The 17707-nt window shown below is 54.3% G+C and overlaps 1 protein-coding gene across 4 annotated transcripts in view; it reads right to left on the bottom strand.

Moving 5' to 3' along the window:
- LOC144934189 (tolloid-like protein 2) overlaps positions 1-12994 on the bottom strand; it is a 172870-nt gene extending 159876 nt beyond the window's left edge. For 2 of the 4 annotated variants that reach the window (XM_078859758.1, XM_078859756.1), the window contains exons 1-2: positions 12579-12994; positions 2667-2958 (exon numbers count right to left, since the gene is read on the bottom strand). In XM_078859758.1, coding sequence (XP_078715884.1) covers positions 2667-2841 — 175 coding nt within the window. In that variant the 5' untranslated portion in view covers positions 2842-2958; positions 12579-12994. Of the gene's footprint in view, positions 1-2666; positions 2959-10720; positions 11395-12578 lie in introns of those variants that run through there. The other 2 variants (XM_078859757.1, XM_078859759.1) reach the window with 2 other exon arrangements.
- Between the last annotated feature and the right edge of the window lie 4713 nt (positions 12995-17707).

Raw genomic sequence — 17707 nt, forward strand, 5'->3', positions numbered from 1 at the left:
GGGAGTCGGCGGTGCTGGGCACAACGTGGCTTCAAATCCCCGGGCAACTCGCCCAGGATTGGAGCCCACGAGAGGGCACGTCGCGCCCGAGCGACTTTGACGGTCTCAATCCGGTGGCCGATGCCTGCGCTCACAAACCGATGGTGAAAATAATCTCCGGCATAGCTATGCTTGTCGCACGCGGTCGAGGGGTTTCTTGGCGCAATGGAAACTGTGTTCGTTCTCGCTCTAGCCGCTGAACGTCATGGTTTGTTGTCCTCCCCCCCCCCCCAAGCGCCTCCTGTTAACACGACTGGCTACACACGGACAACATACAAACACACATGGTCGAGAATATGCCGCCTCGGCAGCCTCGCTCGTACCAGCTGTGGTCAGCAGACATTCTCTCCCTTCTCTATTACGTATTTCCATACGCAGGTCAGCCAGGTCGCTCTTGCAAATGGGACTATCCGTTATCTCTTGAATTCTCACACGGTTAAACAACCATCACCGTTCTGTGCTCTCATCTCTGTGGACTCCGACCGCACACCTCCTCCTCCCCCTCCACACACCACCTCGAAATCAATCCCTCCCGTGCCCTAAGATAGCAACGCCCCCCCCCCCCCCAAATGCGTTCACACTTAGACGCTGTCAGCGAGCACCGCTGAAGCCCGGCACGCCGGGCGCGCGCGCCCTCACCATCCCCTTCACCCCTCGTCATACTCTTCACCGCACGGACACATTGACCGCATGCACAACCTCCGAGACAATCCCTTTAAACAAGCGGCATCGGCTGGGGGCAGGGGGGGGGTGCTTGAAAAATAAGCTCAAACAAGGGGGAAGATCCTCGTGATATCCCGCGGCTCGATGCTCGTTACGGTTATCCTGCACGGAGGGCCAGGGGAGCGTGCGACGAAGGTGGATCGCACGGCGCGGCCCCGAGCAGCACTCCTCTGCCGTGCGTCTCGCCAAGCGCCATTCGGGCAGTGACGGCCCCCCGTGACCTCTCCGTCTGTCTGCTGGAGAGGAGAGGCTCTGCGTGGCTTTGGATGAATCGTCAACTCGAACCGGAGAACCAATCGGACGAACTTTTATCTCTCTCCATCCTTGCCTTTTGTGTGCGAATGTGGAACGGAGTTGTCACCCGTGTTACTGTCGTCAGATTCTCGCAATCATCGTCGTCACTCGGTGAGAACACGTTGAAATAATTTTTTTTTTATTTTGCAATAGGAGATCTGCGCCACACCGACGGGGACGGCGAGAACGCAGCTCACTGCTCACCGCTGCCCGAATCAGGGCCATGGACCCCAGGGATCGCCCGTGGCACTCGTTGATGAACATCTCCGACTAGTTGTTGGCGACTGTCGGGGCAAGTGGCAAGTGCCGTCGGTGGGCAAATTGTTACGACTGGCTCCCTCGTGCTGATGTTCACACATCGACGGCTTGTACAGTACTCATTTAAGGCCGAGTCAATCTAGGAGACGCCCATAATAGGTTCAGATAGCACGAGCCACCGACGTTACCAACGTCTGAGATTCAATCCCGGATTTACCAAGTCTATAGTCCAGTGCCCGAACCACTGCTCCCAACACTCACACACGGAGATAAAGCTCTTCCATGTGGTGTTGCGGCCCATGGCACGTGCAGGGTCAGACTGCTGGGGCAAGTGCCGTGCGTGAGCAACTAGCATTGACAAACACAACACAAAGGAGGCAAGTACGCAGAGACAAACACACTCACAAAGTAGGAAGACAGCCTGGTGAGAGAGAGAGCAGAATGCGCCATGGCCTCCCCGCTCACCTGTCACCTGTGCGGTGAAGAGCAACCCTCACCAAGCCGCAGCAGCGAGCGGGGCCACTCACCCAGCGTCTGCCCACACCCCGACACACGTCCCTCTTCCTAAGCCCGGCGTCTGTGAGCGCGTGGGTGAGTTGGTGGGTCAGTGAGCGGTGAGTTGGTGGGTCAGTGAGTTGGTGGGTCAGTGAGTGTGTGGGGTGAGTAGGTGGGTCAGTGAGCGGTGAGTTGGTGGGTCAGTGAGCGCGTGGGTGAGTAGGTGGGTCAGTGAGTGTGTGGGGTGAGTAGGTGGGTCAGTGAGTGTGTGGGGTGAGTAGGTGGGTCAGTGAGCACGTGTGGTGAGTAGGTGGGTCAGTGAGTGTGTGGGGTGAGTTGGTGGGTCAGTGAGCACGTGGGGTGAGTTGGTGGGTCAGTGAGCGCGTGGGTGAGTAGGTGGGTCAGTGAGTGTGTGGGGTGAGTAGGTGGGTCAGTGAGCACGTGGGGTGAGTAGGTGGGTCAGTGAGTGTGTGGGGTGAGTTGGTGGGTCAGTGAGCGCGTGGGTGAGTAGGTGGGTCAGTGAGTGTGTGGGGTGAGTAGGTGGGTCAGTGAGCACGTGGGGTGAGTAGGTGGGTCAGTGAGTGTGTGGGGTGAGTTGGTGGGTCAGTGAGCACGTGGGGTGAGTTGGTGGGTCAGTGAGCGCGTGGGTGAGTAGGTGGGTCAGTGAGTGTGTGGGGTGAGTAGGTGGGTCAGTGAGCACGTGGGGTGAGTAGGTGGGTCAGTGAGTGTGTGGGGTGAGTTGGTGGGTCAGTGAGCACGTGGGGTGAGTTGGTGGGTCAGTGAGCACGTGGGTGAGTGACAGAGGGAGCGAGTGAGTTTGGTGAGTGAGTGCACGCGCGTGTGGGCGAGCACGGTACCTGCTTTGCAGGGGTCCTTGTAGTCCACCTCCTCCGCCGCCGCGTCCTGCTCAGCAACGCCGCCGCCGCTGTTGCTGAAGCTGCTGCTCGGCGGAAACTTGGCAAAGTCCGTGCGGGCGAGGCGAGGCAGCAGCAGGAGCAGCAGTCCCGTCACGGGCAGCCGGGGCCCGGCCATGCTGTCCTGGCTAGGCTAGCGTGTTGCTGTACGGGCTGGGCTGTGCGGGGAGGGGGGCCGGCTTCGTGGAGCGGGGAGAGCGCCGGGCTGGCCGCTGGGGTGCTGCTGCTGCTGCGTCTGGGGAGTGAGGGGGGTGCGCGGGGCAGCAGCGAGCAGGCGATGATGAGCGGGGCTGGAACGGAGAGCAGTGGTGAGCGGCAGCGAGCGAGCGAGTGCCGCGTGTTCGGAGTGGGGGGGGGGGAGAGTCGTGGGTCGCTGGGAGAGGCGGGGGTGTGTGTGTGGGAGGGGGGTGCTTTGTGGGGGAGCGATTTGCCCTGGTGCCGGTGTGACCGTGGAACGCATGATTGCCCAAAATGCAGGGTTCGATTGAACGGGGTGGCCACAAATCATTTCGCTCAGAGGCTTTGCTCCGTCGATTTGTTAAATAAAATAAACGCAAGTGCTTCTTGTCCACGCTGGCATCACTCGTGCACCCCGAGTTGGTAAATTCGTAACGTGCATGATTCATGCATTGCGAGAAGAAGCGCTCTTTCTATTTGTGCAAACCTTTGAGTGAGCAGGGACGCTGCTGCCGCGGTGCAATGGTTTTGCAGGCTGGACATGCGACCAGGAGGTCACCGGTTGGATTGTTGCGACGCGGCAATGGGGAATGGGAACAGCACAGTCGAATGGCAGGTCACGTGTGTGGTGGGGTAAGGTGTGGGATTAGTCCCACATCTTGCAAGACGCCTGGCCAACTTGGAAGAGTAGGCCAAACACCTTCGAGAGCAGTGGTTCCAAACCTTTCTGGCTCCGCGGACCAATGTCAACCTTCAAACAACATTCGTGGACCGCCGTGCAGTGAATCAGGTCGGATCTGCACCAGTTTCTGCACGGACCACTTGCCATGACCGTGAGGACCAGCAGTGAACCATTGCTCCAGCACAATCTCTGGTGCTAGGGGAGGCCATGTCCCCCAGCAGTGGCCAAGCGCAAGACATTGCATGGCTGCGCCTATACAGTTGTAACGTCATACCAATGTGGCGTCAATGAGTAAAGACGTGATGTTTTTGTATCGCCGTGTGATTTCATGTTGCACCAGGTATAGACTTGCCATTAGCACCATCGCCCTGCAAGCCTGTATCAAGCAATGCAGTAACATTCTGACCCGCGCCTACTGGACATATGTGGAAAAAGAGCTTTATAGCTCATCGGATTTCTCCAGTATGAATAAATAAATATGATTATAATTAAAATCGCCCCTGCAGAATCACAAAATGTGTTCAAGGTGAAATGAGCATTGAGCGTAGCTCACCTCTGCCACTGTTGTAAATTCCACACTCCCATGGCAAGGACCAGTCACTCCCCCGCGTTCGGTGACGATCACCATCAGCGGCTTTTGGCTAAGCCATGGAACAAAGACGGCCGCTGTATCGCGCGCTTTCAAATGCGCTGCTGCGGCCGTCTGGAACGCTCTTCCTTCCGACATTAGTAAGCCACTGGAGCTACGCCCTTGTCAATCTAGATTGAAAACGAATTTCTTGAGAACCGCTTGTTGTGTTTAGTTTAATGTCCCTCCACCGCACATCCGATTAGCACGGTATAAAAGAAGTTCAATATATGCCAGACGCGTGCTCGGTGCAGGGTGAAGTCGCTGCATTTGCACGTGAACACGTGGGTACCGCTGCTGTTGATAAGCACCGCCTCTATGGGACAACCTCCACTGACCCCACAAAACAGTACTCGATTTACCTTTGCCCGGAGAAATGATGTGTTCAGTAAACCGTCCCGACCAGAGATTCAACCTCGCACCCTTCTGACCATGAGTGTGGTGCTCTGACCTCAGCGCCACCCTGCTCGACTTTATTATGCAACGCATTATCATCATAAGAATAATAATAAGCAGAAGAATGCTCGCTGCAACATCACAAGAGGATTTTCTTCTTAGACCCGGGTAATTTATTTGTCAGAGGCTGTGGTGGTGGTAGTGGACGAAGGGGGTGGTGGTCTGATGAATGGGGTAGGCGGCGCATTTGGCCGCAGCCACTTGGGCAGGCATTGAGCTACGGGACACGTGATGCCAGAGACTTGGCAATTCCACGGCTGGGACGACGCCGAGAGCCACAAACGCGGCGCCGTGCCAGCCCCAACAACGCTCGCCACCTCTAGCGGGAGAGCCCATCGGAGTTGCCCCGACCCACCGTTCCACGGGTCGCGATTGTGTAACACAAGGACAGCGCTGCTCGCAGCGGGAGCTGTCGCTGTGGTGTAGCTGTGGTGGTTGGTGGTGGTGGTTGGTGGTGGTTGGTGGTTGGTGGTGGTTGGTGGTTGTTGGTGGTGGTTGGTGGTGGTTGGTGGTGGTTGGTGGTGGTGGTGGTTGTGGTTGGTTGTGGTGGTGGTGGGTGGTGGTGGTGGTGGTGGTTGGTGGTGGTTGGTGGTTGGTGGTGGTAGTGGTTGGTGGTTGTTGTTGGTGGTGGTGGTTGGTGGTGGTTGGTGGTGTTGGTTGGTGGTGGTGGTTGGTGGTGGTGTTGGTTGGTGGTGGTGGTTGGTGGTTGGTGGTGGTGGTTGGTGGTGGTGGTTGGTGGTGGTGGTTGGTGGTGGATGGTGGTGGTGGTTGGTGGTGGTGGTTGGTGGTGGTGGTGGTTGGTGGTGGTGGTTGGTGGTGGTGGTTGGTGGTGGTGGTTGGTGGTATTGGTTGGTGGTGGTGGTTGGTGGTGGTGGTTGGTGGTGGTGGTGGTTGGTGGTGTTGGTTGGTGGTTGGTGGTGGTTGGTGGTGGTGGTGGTTGGTGGTGGTGGTTGGTGGTGGTGGTGGTTGGTGGTGGTTGTTGGTGGTGGTGGTTGGTGGTGGTGGTGGTGGTGGTGGTTGGTGGTGGTGGTGGTTGGTGGTGGTGGTTGGTGGTATTGGTTGGTGGTGGTGGTTGGTGGTGGTGGTTGGTGGTGGTGGTGGTTGGTGGTGTTGGTTGGTGGTTGGTGGTGGTTGGTGGTGGTGGTGGTTGGTGGTGGTGGTTGGTGGTTGGTGGTGGTGGTGGTTGGTGGTGGTTGTTGGTGGTGGTGGTGGTGGTTGGTGGTGGTTGTTGGTGGTGGTGGTTGGTGGTGGTGGTGGTTGTTGGTGGTGGTTGTTGGTGGTGGTGGTTGTTGGTGGTGGTTGTTGGTGGTGGTGGTTGTTGGTGGTGGTGGTTGTTGGTGGTGGTTGTTGGTGGTGGTGGTTGGTGGTGGTGGTGGTGGTTGGTGGTGGTGGTGGTTGGTGGTGGTGGTTGGTGGTGGTGGTTGGTGGTGGTGGTGGTGGTTGTTGTTGGTGGTGGTGGTGGTTGGTGGTGGTGGTTGGTGGTGGTGGTGGTGGTTGGTGGTGTTGGTTGTTGTTGGTGGTGGTGGTGGTGGTTGGTGGTGGTGGTTGGTGGTGGTGGTGGTGGTTGGTGGTGTTGGTTGGTGGTTGGTGGTGGTTGGTGGTGGTGGTGGTTGGTGGTGGTGGTTGGTGGTTGGTGGTGGTTGGTGGTGGTTGTTGGTGGTGGTGGTGGTGGTTGGTGGTGTTGGTTGGTGGTGTTGGTTGGTGGTTGGTGGTGGTTGGTGGTGGTGGTGGTTGGTGGTGGTGGTTGGTGGTTGGTGGTGGTGGTGGTTGGTGGTGGTTGTTGGTGGTGGTGGTGGTTGGTGGTGGTTGTTGGTGGTGGTGGTTGGTGGTTGGTGGTGGTGGTGGTTGGTGGTGGTTGTTGGTGGTGGTGGTGGTTGGTGGTGGTGGTTGGTGGTGGTGGTTGGTGGTGTTGGTTGGTGGTTGGTGGTGGTGGTTGGTGGTGGTGGTTGGTGGTGGTGGTTGGTGGTGTTGGTTGGTGGTTGGTGGTGGTGGTGGTTGGTGGTGGTTGTTGGTGGTGGTGGTGGTTGGTGGTGGTTGTTGGTGGTTGGTGGTGGTGGTTGGTGGTGGTGGTTGGTGGTGGTGGTGTTGGTTGGTGGTTGGTGGTGGTTGGTGGTGGTGGTTGGTGGTGGTGGTGGTTGGTGGTGGTTGGTGGTGGTGGTTGGTGGTGGTGGTGGTGGTTGGTGGTGTTGGTTGGTGGTTGGTGGTGGTTGGTGGTGGTGGTTGGTGGTTGGTGGTGGATGGTGGTGGTGGTTGGTGGTGGTTGGTGGTGGTGGTGGTTGGTGGTGGTGGTTGTTGGTGGTGGTGGTTGGTGGTGGTGGTGGTTGGTGGTGGTGGTGGTGGTGGTTGGTGGTGGTGGTTGGTGGTGGTGGTGGTTGGTGGTGGTGGTTGGTGGTGGTGGTTGTTGGTGGTGGTGGTTGGTGGTGGTGGTGGTTGGTGGTGGTGGTGGTTGTTGGTGGTGGTGGTTGTTGGTGGTGGTGGTTGTTGGTGGTGGTGGTTGGTGGTGGTGGTTGGTGGTGGTTGGTGGTGGTTGGTGGTGGTGGTGGTTGGTGGTGGTGGTGGTTGGTGGTGGTGGTGGTTGTTGGTGGTGGTGGTTGTTGGTGGTGGTGGTTGTTGGTGGTGGTGGTTGGTGGTGGTGGTTGGTGGTGGTTGGTGGTGGTTGGTGGTGGTGGTTGGTGGTGGTGGTTGTTACGGTGCTTCGTTCGCACGCTGCACGAGCAACCCAGAGGTCGCCGATTCTATTCCATCTCCTGGTGCAGCCGTTGATCAAACAGCACGGCACGTTTCTCAAATGCCTCCCACCACTACCACCGCCTCTCTCCGCCCAGAAGTTAGTCTACGATGGGTAAGTCGGATGTGCATAACGCAGGTTTTATTTTGGGTTAGATCTGGTAAATATATAAATGTGTCTTTAAACCCGCCACCACCCGACACAGCCAACTAGTAAGGTTTGTCACGTAAACAGAACGTGGCCAATTCGTCACTAGTACAGCACACCGGTGTGATGGAGAGCAAAGCCACAACATTTACAATCTGATCACGACGTTTCGCCAGTAACTACAACTGGCTTCATCAGGCGACAGCCAGATTTGTGGAGAATTCTTCCTGCTTCTGTGACAATCCTAATTAGCTGTGTCGGGTGGTGGCGGGTTTAACGAAACATTGACATATTTACGCGATCTAACCCAAAAATAAAACCCTGTATTATGGATGATATTGGTCTTCCGACGCGTCTGCTCGTCGCGGAAGAGGAGGTCGAATAGCCCGCTCCAAAGTTCGCTCTCCGTGGAGGCCTCGCGGCCCGTAGTGCCGTGAGCAAAGCAGTTGCAGGGCCGCTCCTTTACCTTGACCACTCACACTGCCAGCGAGTGGTCAAGTGGTCCGCGAGTCGTCTGCAGGGAAACTAAAGCACGCCACCGCTGCGCCGTGCACACGCGCGCGCTGGTGTTGCCATGAGAACGGTCAGTATCCTCCAGCGCTCACATGTACCGGTGACCCCTGAACGAGTCATGGGAATTCCACATTGCTATGATGGGAGCAACCTCGCCGCAGGATGTCCACTGGTGACGCATCACACACATGCGTGTGTGATGTGTGTGTGTGTGCGTTTTGTGCGTGTGTGATGCGTGTGTGAGATGTGTGTGTGTGCGTTTTGTGTGTGTGTGTGATGCGTATGTGAGATGTGTGTGTGTGTGCGTTTTGTGTGTGTGTGATGCGTGTGTGAGATGTGTGTGTGTGCGTTTTGTGCGTGTGTGATGCGTGTGTGAGATGTGTGTGCGTTTTGTGCGTGTGTGATGCGTGTGTGAGATGTGCATTTGTGCGTTTTGTGCGTGTGTGATGCGTGTGTGAGATGTGTGTGTGCGTTTTGTGCGTGGGTGATGCGTGTGTGAGATGTGTGTGTGTGCGTTTTGTGCGTGTGTGATGCGTGTGTGAGATGTGTGTGTGTGTGCGTTTTGTGCGTGTGTGATGCGTGTGTGAGATGTGTGTGTGCGTTTTGTGCGTGGGTGATGCGTATGTGAGATGTGCGTGTGTGCGTTTTGTGTGTGTGTGATGCGTGCGTGAGATGTGTGTGTGTGCGTTTTGTGCGTGTGTGATGCGTGTGTGAGATGTGTGTGTGTGTGCGTTTTGTGCGTGGGTGATGCGTGTGTGAGATGTGCGTGTGTGCGTTTTGTGTGTGTGTGATGCGTGCGTGAGATGTGTGTGTGTGCGTTTTGTGTGTGTGTGATGCGTGTGTGAGATGTGTGTGTGTGTGCGTTTTGTGCGTGTGTGATGCGTGTGTGAGATGTGTGTGTGCGTTTTGTGTGTGTGTGATGCGTGTGTGAGATGTGTGTGTGTGTGTGCGTTTTGTGCGTGTGTGATGCGTGTGTGAGATGTGTGTGTGTGCGTTTTGTGCGTGTGTGATGCGTGTGTGAGATGTGTGTGTGTGTGCGTTTTGTGCGTGTGTGATGCGTGTGTGAGATGTGTGTGTGCATTTTGTGTGTGTGTGATGCGTGTGTGAGATGTGTGTGTGCGTTTTGTGCGTGTGTGATGCGTGTGTGAGATGTGTGTGTGTGCGTTTTGTGCGTGTGTGATGCGTGTGTGAGATGTGTGTGTGTGTGCGTTTTGTGTGTGTGTGATGCTTGTGTGAGATGTGTGCGTTTTGTGCGTGCGTGATGCGTGTGTGAGATATGTGTGTGTGTGCGTTTTGTGTGGGTGTGATGCTTGTGTGAGATGTGTGCGTTTTGTGCGTGCGTGATGCGTGTGTGAGATGTGTGTGTGCGTTTTGTGCGTGTGTGATGCGTGTGTGAGATGTGTGTGTGTGTGCGTTTTGTGTGTGTGATGCTTGTGTGAGATGTGTGTGTGTGCGTTTTGTGCGTGCGTGATGCGTGTGTGAGATGTGTGTGTGTGCGTTTTGTAGCGCGGTGGTGAGGGCTCTGCGCTAAGGACCCTGCCACCTGAGTTAGATTCCGAGCCACGGCTAAAAAGAAATCAGTGGCAATTGGTATGAGAACCTGTTCCGGGAATCCCGCGTAATTTGACTCATTCTTAAATGAACACTTTGTGTGTTGTTGCGTTGTGTGCAATGAGCGTGGTTCTGGCCACACCACTCCGTGTTGGCCGTGCCGACCTTAATAGGGGCTCGCAAACAGCAAGTGGTCCGGAAAGTCTGTTTCAGGCTACACGACGGATCTTTGTCTCTTTATCTTTGTGGGTGTGAATTCGTGTGTGAGTAAGCGCACGTGTGTGTAAATGGAGTACGTGTGTGTGTGTGAATACGTGTGTGTGTGTGTGAATACGTGTGTGTGTGTGTGAGTAAGTGGGGAGTGGGGAGCGGTAGTGTAGCGGTTAGCGCTACACTGCGCTATGCACCCGGCGACCCGGGTTCGATTCCCGCTCACGGCCAACACCAGTGGCGATTATCTGAACCGGTCCTGCGCCTCCCCTAGATCGACTCAGCCTCAAGTGAGTACCCGATGCTCGCCACTGGGGAGACAAAGGCGGTCGGGCGTGTTGCTGGCCACATACCCTCTCGTGTACCGTTCCGGCCTTCATAGGATGCTCGCTAACAGCACTTGCCCCTGCAGTCGGTTGAGGCTATACAGGGAATCTTTGTCTTTGAGTAAGCGTGTGTGTGTGTGTATATTGAGTGTGTGTGTGTATATTGAGTGTGTGTGTGTATATTGAGTGTGTGTGTGTATTGAGTGAGTAAGTGTGTGCTCGATGGTTTGTGCACTGTAGCGCACTGCGCTACGAACTCGGCTGACCTTGGTTCAATTACCGGCCACAGCCAAATCTGTGAACCGGGTCTCTCCTGGGTCGACTCAGCCTCAAGTGAGTGTCCGCGGTGTTCCCTAAAGCAACATAACCGGGCGCGACTTCGGCCACATCACCCTCTCGTGTGTGCATGAATATGCGCCCGCTAACAACACTTGCCCCAACAGCCCGTGGAGGCTACTGAAGGGGGTGGGATCTTTGTCTTTGTGTGAGTGAACGTGTGAATGTGGGAGGGAGTGTTGCGTTGTTGGTGAGAGCGAGTCTGCGTTGTGGGTACACGCGAGTGAGCAGTGGCGAACTTACTGCGCTGTGAACCTGGCGACCCGAGTTCGACTCCCGCTCACGGCGGACACCGGTGTCGATTATGTGGACCGCTCTTCCCCTCGGTACCTCATCAGATGAGTGAGCATCGCCACTCGGGAGACAAAGGCGGACGGGCGTGGTACTGGTCACCCCCCCACCCCCACTCGTGTCCCGTGCCGGCTTTCATAGTTGCTCGCGAGCCGCACTTGCCCCAACAGTCGGTTAAGGCTACACGGGGGATCTTTGTCTTTTGTATGTGTGTGTGTGTATGCAGCTGTCGTCAAGAACATGTTTCCAATGACGACTTTTGACAAAGCGTCTGCAGGGGGACTCGTTCAACATCATTATCTCGACAATAGCCGAGCGCGATTTGCGGTCGACATGCGCGTGGACATGAAAGCGATCGACCGCGATAATTAGGCGGTGTGCCTGCAACACTCGGCTAAGTTCAAACTCTCAACCCACGGGCATTGCGCCTCTTCGGAATGTCGTGATGCCCACACGCTCCGTACGCGTGTGGACAGAGCGTATTTGCAATATTACCGCACGTTCAAAGTGGCTTTCGTCTGCTGTGATCATAATGTATTTCACGTATGTCAACGAATGTACACGTGTTTGAGTGTACTCCAGATGTGCTGCGTAGACTCTGATTTTAGAGTTTCATAAACAGTGCATTGTGTTGTTTGTTTATTCTGTGTTGTTATGTATCCGTCGTGTCACGTGTGAGTACGCAAAAGCCCTTTTGCGCTGTCCCACATGCGCTACATGTGTACATGTGTACGCGTCCTCGAGTAACATTGGTAGGTATATGGACACGAGCTATAAACAATATGTACTCATACGTGGGGCATACACTACGCTGTTCGCATTCTGCGAGGCCGTGGTGTCAAACACCCCGTTATCCACGCACAGAGTCGCATCGACTCGCCGAATATTTCCCAGGTGTCTGTCAGCCTGAAATATCGGTGGAAAGTAAGCGATGTAATAGCGACGCAGCCTCGGCGAGATGTACTCTGGATGTGGTGTGCCGGCTGCGGACATTTACTTAGTCCGGGTTTGCGACCCGGACAGTCCCGGCTGAAATTAATCTCGGGGTTTGTGTGCCTAAGCTGTCTTGAGCACCTCACTGCCTCCTACATTGTCCACACAAAAATAAACACAAAGACCCCCCCCCCCGTCAAAGGCTAACAGAGTGTTGGGGCAAGCGCTGTGTGCTTCTATGAAGGCCGGCGCGGCACACGAGGGGGTGGGTGGCCCAGCACCACGCCCGGCCGCCTTTGTCTCCCCAGATAGCGAACTCGGGTCGCCAGGTTTGTAGAGCGGCGTGCTCACCGCTACACTACCGCTCTACACACACACACGCAGACGCGCATGCTGTGTTGTGCGCGTCAGTGTGTGCATGTGTGTCGATGCGTGCACGTATGTGACAGCACTCTCAGTAGATGACACACACACACAAGCAGCACTCCGTGAGTCTGTGTGTGTGTGTGAGTGTGTTGTACGTGAATGTGTGTGTGTTGTACGTGAATGTGTGTGTGTGAGTGTGTTGTACGTGAATGTGTGTGTGTTGTACGTGAATGTGTGTGTGTGTGTGAGCACCTATGAAGGCGGGCACAGCCTTCGTAGGTGTCGGTGGCCGGCACCACGCCCGGCCGCTTTTATCTCCCGAGTGGCGATATTCACACTCCGCACCAGGTACTCATTTGAGAGCGCACATATGAAGGTGCTGCTTGTGAGCACCTTCATATGTGCTCGCGAACAGCACTTGCCCCAAAAGTCAATGAAGGCTATACGGGGCATCTTTGTCTTTGTGTGTGTGTGAGTGTGACAGCCGTGTCAGCAGTGGGAGGTGACTCACCGTGCTTGCAGCGGCGACCCGAGCGCTGCGTCTCACCGACACCACCACAGCCACCACGAGCAGCCTGGAGGAGAGCAGCAGCAGCAGCAGCAGGAGGTGGAGGAGGAGGACGAAGAGAAGGAGGAGTAAGAAGGCACTTTCCCTTGCAGGCTCTCTTCACGATGCTCCCTGCTCCCTCGCCGCGCATAGACGCGATGCGCACTCGGGCCCGGAGGCAGCGGCAGCAGCAGCAGCAGGAGGAGCAGCAGCAGCAGCAGCAGGAGGAGGAGGAGGCAGTGACCATCAGCCCCGCATCCCGGCCGCAAGCGCGGATTTATTGAATGAGCGAGGCGGCGCTTCCTGTAGCGAATCTCCCTCGGGAGGGTGACGCTACGGGGCGTCAACAATACGGCCACTCCTCCACACGTGGCGACCCCCACCACCACCACCACCCACCCACCCACCCGCGTCTCTTCTCGATGTGAATTCATTCATTCGTTCGTTGCGTTCGTCGGGTCGCTCGGTTCGTACGGCGGGGGGGTCACTCGGTTCGTTCGGACATCCCCTGCGTTCGTTCCGCGCGTCGCGTCGGGTCACGCACCGCGTGCCTCCTCTGCGCTCGCCAAATCGTTTCGCGCGCTGCGAGTTCGCTTCTGTGCCACTAGGTGGGGGCATTCATTCGCGGCGTGCCGATTTCATTCATTTATTCATTCGCGATTTCACGCGCGTTACACCCAGTGGCGCATTCGTTCGCTCGTGCAATTCATTCTTTTCGTTCGTCAGTCGGTTCAGTTTCCGTCCTACCCGCCGGTGAATTCGTTTGCCAGCGACTGCATTCATTCGGAGGTAGGAGAGCGTGACTTTAGCGGCGTTTCATCGGTGGCTCATTTCGCTCAATTGGTTCATTCAGCCATTATTCGCATTGGTTTGTCGATTCAATGATTCGCCAGTATATTCATTGGCCCGTATATGCACTGTTCCTCCGATAACACTGGTCAACACACTTTTTTCTGGCATAAGGTATTCCAACGGTTGTAATGTAAATGTGGGGTGCTGATTCCAAATCTGGCATCAGTTTTTGTCTATCACATCAGGTTTTTGAGATATCAAATATTGCATTTTCAATAAAAACTGCAGAAAAAAATATTAAATAAATGTGGATATCTACATAAAATGATATTATGAACACACTATCCTAAAAATACAGCACCATATTTTAACACTAAAGCAGTCACTGACTCGCAACAACTTGCAATCATAAGTGGCAGAGTTAATTTCGGATAAAATCAATGAAAATGGGGTATGTCGATAGCATAAAATGAGATGTGATAGAACAAATCTGAGATCAGATTTGGAATCAGCACCCTGAAATTAGTCTAGAACAGCTGCAAAAGTCCAGGCCAGAATTTGTTGTTGTTGACCAGTGTTATTAATTAATTGTTCGCCCGTGAATTCACCCATCTCATTCGCTTCTGAGTTCACCCGTGTTCTCCCCGTGATTATTTCATTCGCACCTCAATTAACTCATTCTCGTATTCTCCTGAATTATAGCGGAAAGTTCCTTCGCAAATAGTTATAATTCGCAAATTCATCGACTATCTAATTTGAGTTTTACTCAGTGACTAATTTGCTAACTTATTCACCTCCACGATACTCATTGGTTCATTCAGCGGTGTGATACTCTCTCAAATTGTAACCTTTAATTTACTTTCATTCACTCGACCCCTCATTCATTTCCACTCATTCGCTATAATTGCTTCCTCACTCGTCATTCAGTAATTCGTCAAATTAGCTCCACGTCGCATCTCGTTAACTCATTCACGACTGCAATCCATTCGCTCTACGCTCATTTACGCACTCGGACAAAGCGTCACTCGTGCCACGACTGCATTCACTCATCCATTGACAGTTGAATTCAGTCCAATTCCTTTTATTTCATTATTCATTCACCGGTTCAAATCTTTCGTTAACCAGCACGTTCACGACTCGGTCCGTTCGCTCGCTCACTGCCCCATTCACTCACGCATTCGTTAAACTCGCTCGTTCCCACTCGACGTTAAAGACCCTGAGACATCGGCATTCGCGAGAGAAAGCAACACCGTGCGACGATCCGCATCCCCAGTGCGTAACACTCCCCCCCCCCCCACCGACATCCATTCAAGGGCCCCGTGTCGTTGAACGTGCACGTGAATTGTGGACATCGTGAAATCCACCCAACCGATCTTCCGTGCGCATCAATTAAAGTCACCGCGGCGTCTTTCGTATAACCGTTTGGGAGAGCACAGCTGAGACTCGTTGCTCATCGCGTGCTTCGTTATCCACGAGCCGAGGCCTGCGATTCAGCCCGGTCTCATCAGATCAGAGGCTAAGCAGGTTTGTTTTTTAAACCTGATTAACGATTGTATGGGAAGCTGCTTGGGGAAAAAAAAAACGTCGGAGGCTTGGGCTGCGTGGAGATAGGGATATGGCAATTGAGCAATGGATTATTGAATCCATCTGTGTGGGGCTTTGAGCGCTACTCCCTCGCAATCCGCGATGGGGGTTTCCGTCTGTTTCCTCCCACACGAGGCCAGACACTCATTAATAGGATTGGCCAAACATCACAATGCAGAACCCTCTTGAAAGGGAGCGTTGAGACTCAGCGAGGAGGGTGTCAACAAAGGGCATTGTTGTTCTTCTTTGTTGTTGTTGTTGTTATCTGTTTCGCACGTGGGTCACCATAGCAACGTCGCTGCGGCTATTCAATCGAGTCCGGTTTGTCGTAGAGCTGTGGCTACATTAAGCGCTGGGTATCGGTGTCATCGGGGTCTTTCACGTCCGTCCACGACGGGCAGGCGTCGCGCTTTTGACGATTCGCAACACCCCCCAAAGGGAGTCCCTCGGAGGCCGCGGTGCGAATCGAACAGCGACCTCTGTGCCATGGGGCTCAGTGGGTGGCGAGATTGGATCGCGGAGAAATCAAACCTGCGCCGTTCGTTCGTGGCGCTGTGAAGCCACCACTGAGTTCTATTCGCACGATTTCAAGCCACATGTACAGCTCTTTGTCGATCAACTGCCGGATGACGCTACCGTACACTTTATTGAAACCAATGGGAATCGCATGGTGATGTCCCATAACGGGGTTTCTTTTGTGATGGCGTGCGTACGCGTGTGGCCAAATCATGCGGAATTCCGCATGGCAAGGGCCAGTTTATCTTCGAGACGACCACTGAAGACGTTCCCAGAGTGGTACTTATTTTATCGACCCAACAGCGACCTGCGATCTGTATTTGGACGAGCAAGCATCCGCTTTGTGAGTCTGTCTATAGCAGCCTGCATACTTCGGTACAACGCACCCGACTTATGTAAGATGCGCATATACGCGAACACAGTATATCAACCTTAATCGCATTCATCTCAACTCCACTCGGCGACTAATGGTCCCATTTTGGTGAGTAATAGCTCATTGGGTGGGCCTTGATCTAATTAGTGATAAGCCGCCATATCGTTTCAATTTTGACCCTAGCGCTGACCCATCAGAACGATTGACACGATGGTCATTCACTTGCGAAGAATAACCCGCCACACTGGGGCAGGTGTCGTGTCGCGTCGTCTAACGATTTGCCGCGGCAGCGAGAACGTCACCTCTGCCGAGCGACTCGAATGCTGATGCGTACTTGCAGAGACCGCGGCATTTGATGGAGATCGCGTGAAGGATTGAGCTGCACAGGTGGGAGGAGGGGGGGGGGGGCTTGTCACGGTGGAAGGAGATTTCAGACGGCCGCTGCATAGGTCAGCCGCAACAACAACAACAAAGAAGGCAGAGCTCGCCAGAAGGCTGAGTGAACTCACGCCGTTGAGGATTTCCCAGTGACGAAGTCATCGTGTCCGACGGGGCATCAATGACTGAAACGGCGTACGCAAATAAATTGGAGTTCGCACTTAATCCACGCCGAGAAATTAAACAGATCGGGTTGGCTGTCACGCAGCGAGCAGGGCGGGTGGAAAAATAGGCGACTCGGGGATTTCAGAAGCAGGTCTGTGATATCCACTTCAGTGGACCGTGATCCACTTTCCTGGGAGAGATCCCAAATGGACACTGCCCCTTAAGACGTGACGCTGACGGCACACACGGGATCAAGCAACCTGCGTTTGTGACATTGCCCTCTGTGACAGTGGGTATACATTGTGGAGTGCTAACTTTGTGGCTTGAATAGGGGGAGGGTATTTTCATGTTTACTTTCGCCCACTGCGTAAATGCACGATGTACGTGGATGTGATCCATACATGAGTGGTGATGTAATTTAGCAGGCAGAATAAAGTAGGTATGGATAGGCGTTACACAGATGCGATAGGGCAGTAAGGTTAAAGGTCAAGAGAATAAGGAGCATTTCCACGGTGCCGCATCTATAAAAAAAAAATCAAAGATGCGAGTCATTGTCCCGACTCAAATGAGCGCGATGGTAATTCTACGTTCCCATGACGGGTGCCAGTGTTGGTATCCAGAATCCACCCGGAGCGTGGAGGCTTCACAACTGCCCATGCACGTGCGTCTTTGTAACGAGATCCAGGGGATAGGCGGCGAAAAGCATCATGACCTTTCAGACTGTGGGAGAAGAAGAGGAGCGACCCCCCCCCCCGTCGTGCCGTGATTGATGGAGGCTAAAACAGAGGTAAAAGCAGTGACAGCTCTCCTGCTCACAGGGCAATGGGACGGTAGGCACCATTGCGGCATGGCAAAGATGCACATTCCCATGGCTAGGTCCATGCCATCTACATTGCTACCACTGTGGACTCTCCACACCTTGATATTCATTTGATCGACTCTGCAGTGACGGTGTTGAACCGTGCTGCCCCCTTATCTCCCAACCCGCGCGTTGGCAAGGTATGTTTTTGATGGCATATATTGACCCTTCTTGGTTCTTTCGGTAAAGTCACGTAGAAGGGAAGTAATAACATAATACAAATAAAACATAACAAAATAATTCTCACGACGTTTCGGCCACAACGCAAGCAGCCGTCTTCAGGTGGAAAATAGGTCTGTCGAGAAGGCAGACTCTGCGTTGTGGCCGAAACGTCGTGAGAATTATTTTGTTGTTTTATTTTTTATATTTTATTATTTCCCTTCTACGTGGCTTTACCGAAAGAACCAAGAAGATGAATCCCTGCAT

Source organism: Lampetra fluviatilis, chromosome 9 (assembly GCF_964198595.1).
Source record: "Lampetra fluviatilis chromosome 9, kcLamFluv1.1, whole genome shotgun sequence".
NCBI lineage: Eukaryota > Metazoa > Chordata > Hyperoartia > Petromyzontiformes > Petromyzontidae > Lampetra > Lampetra fluviatilis.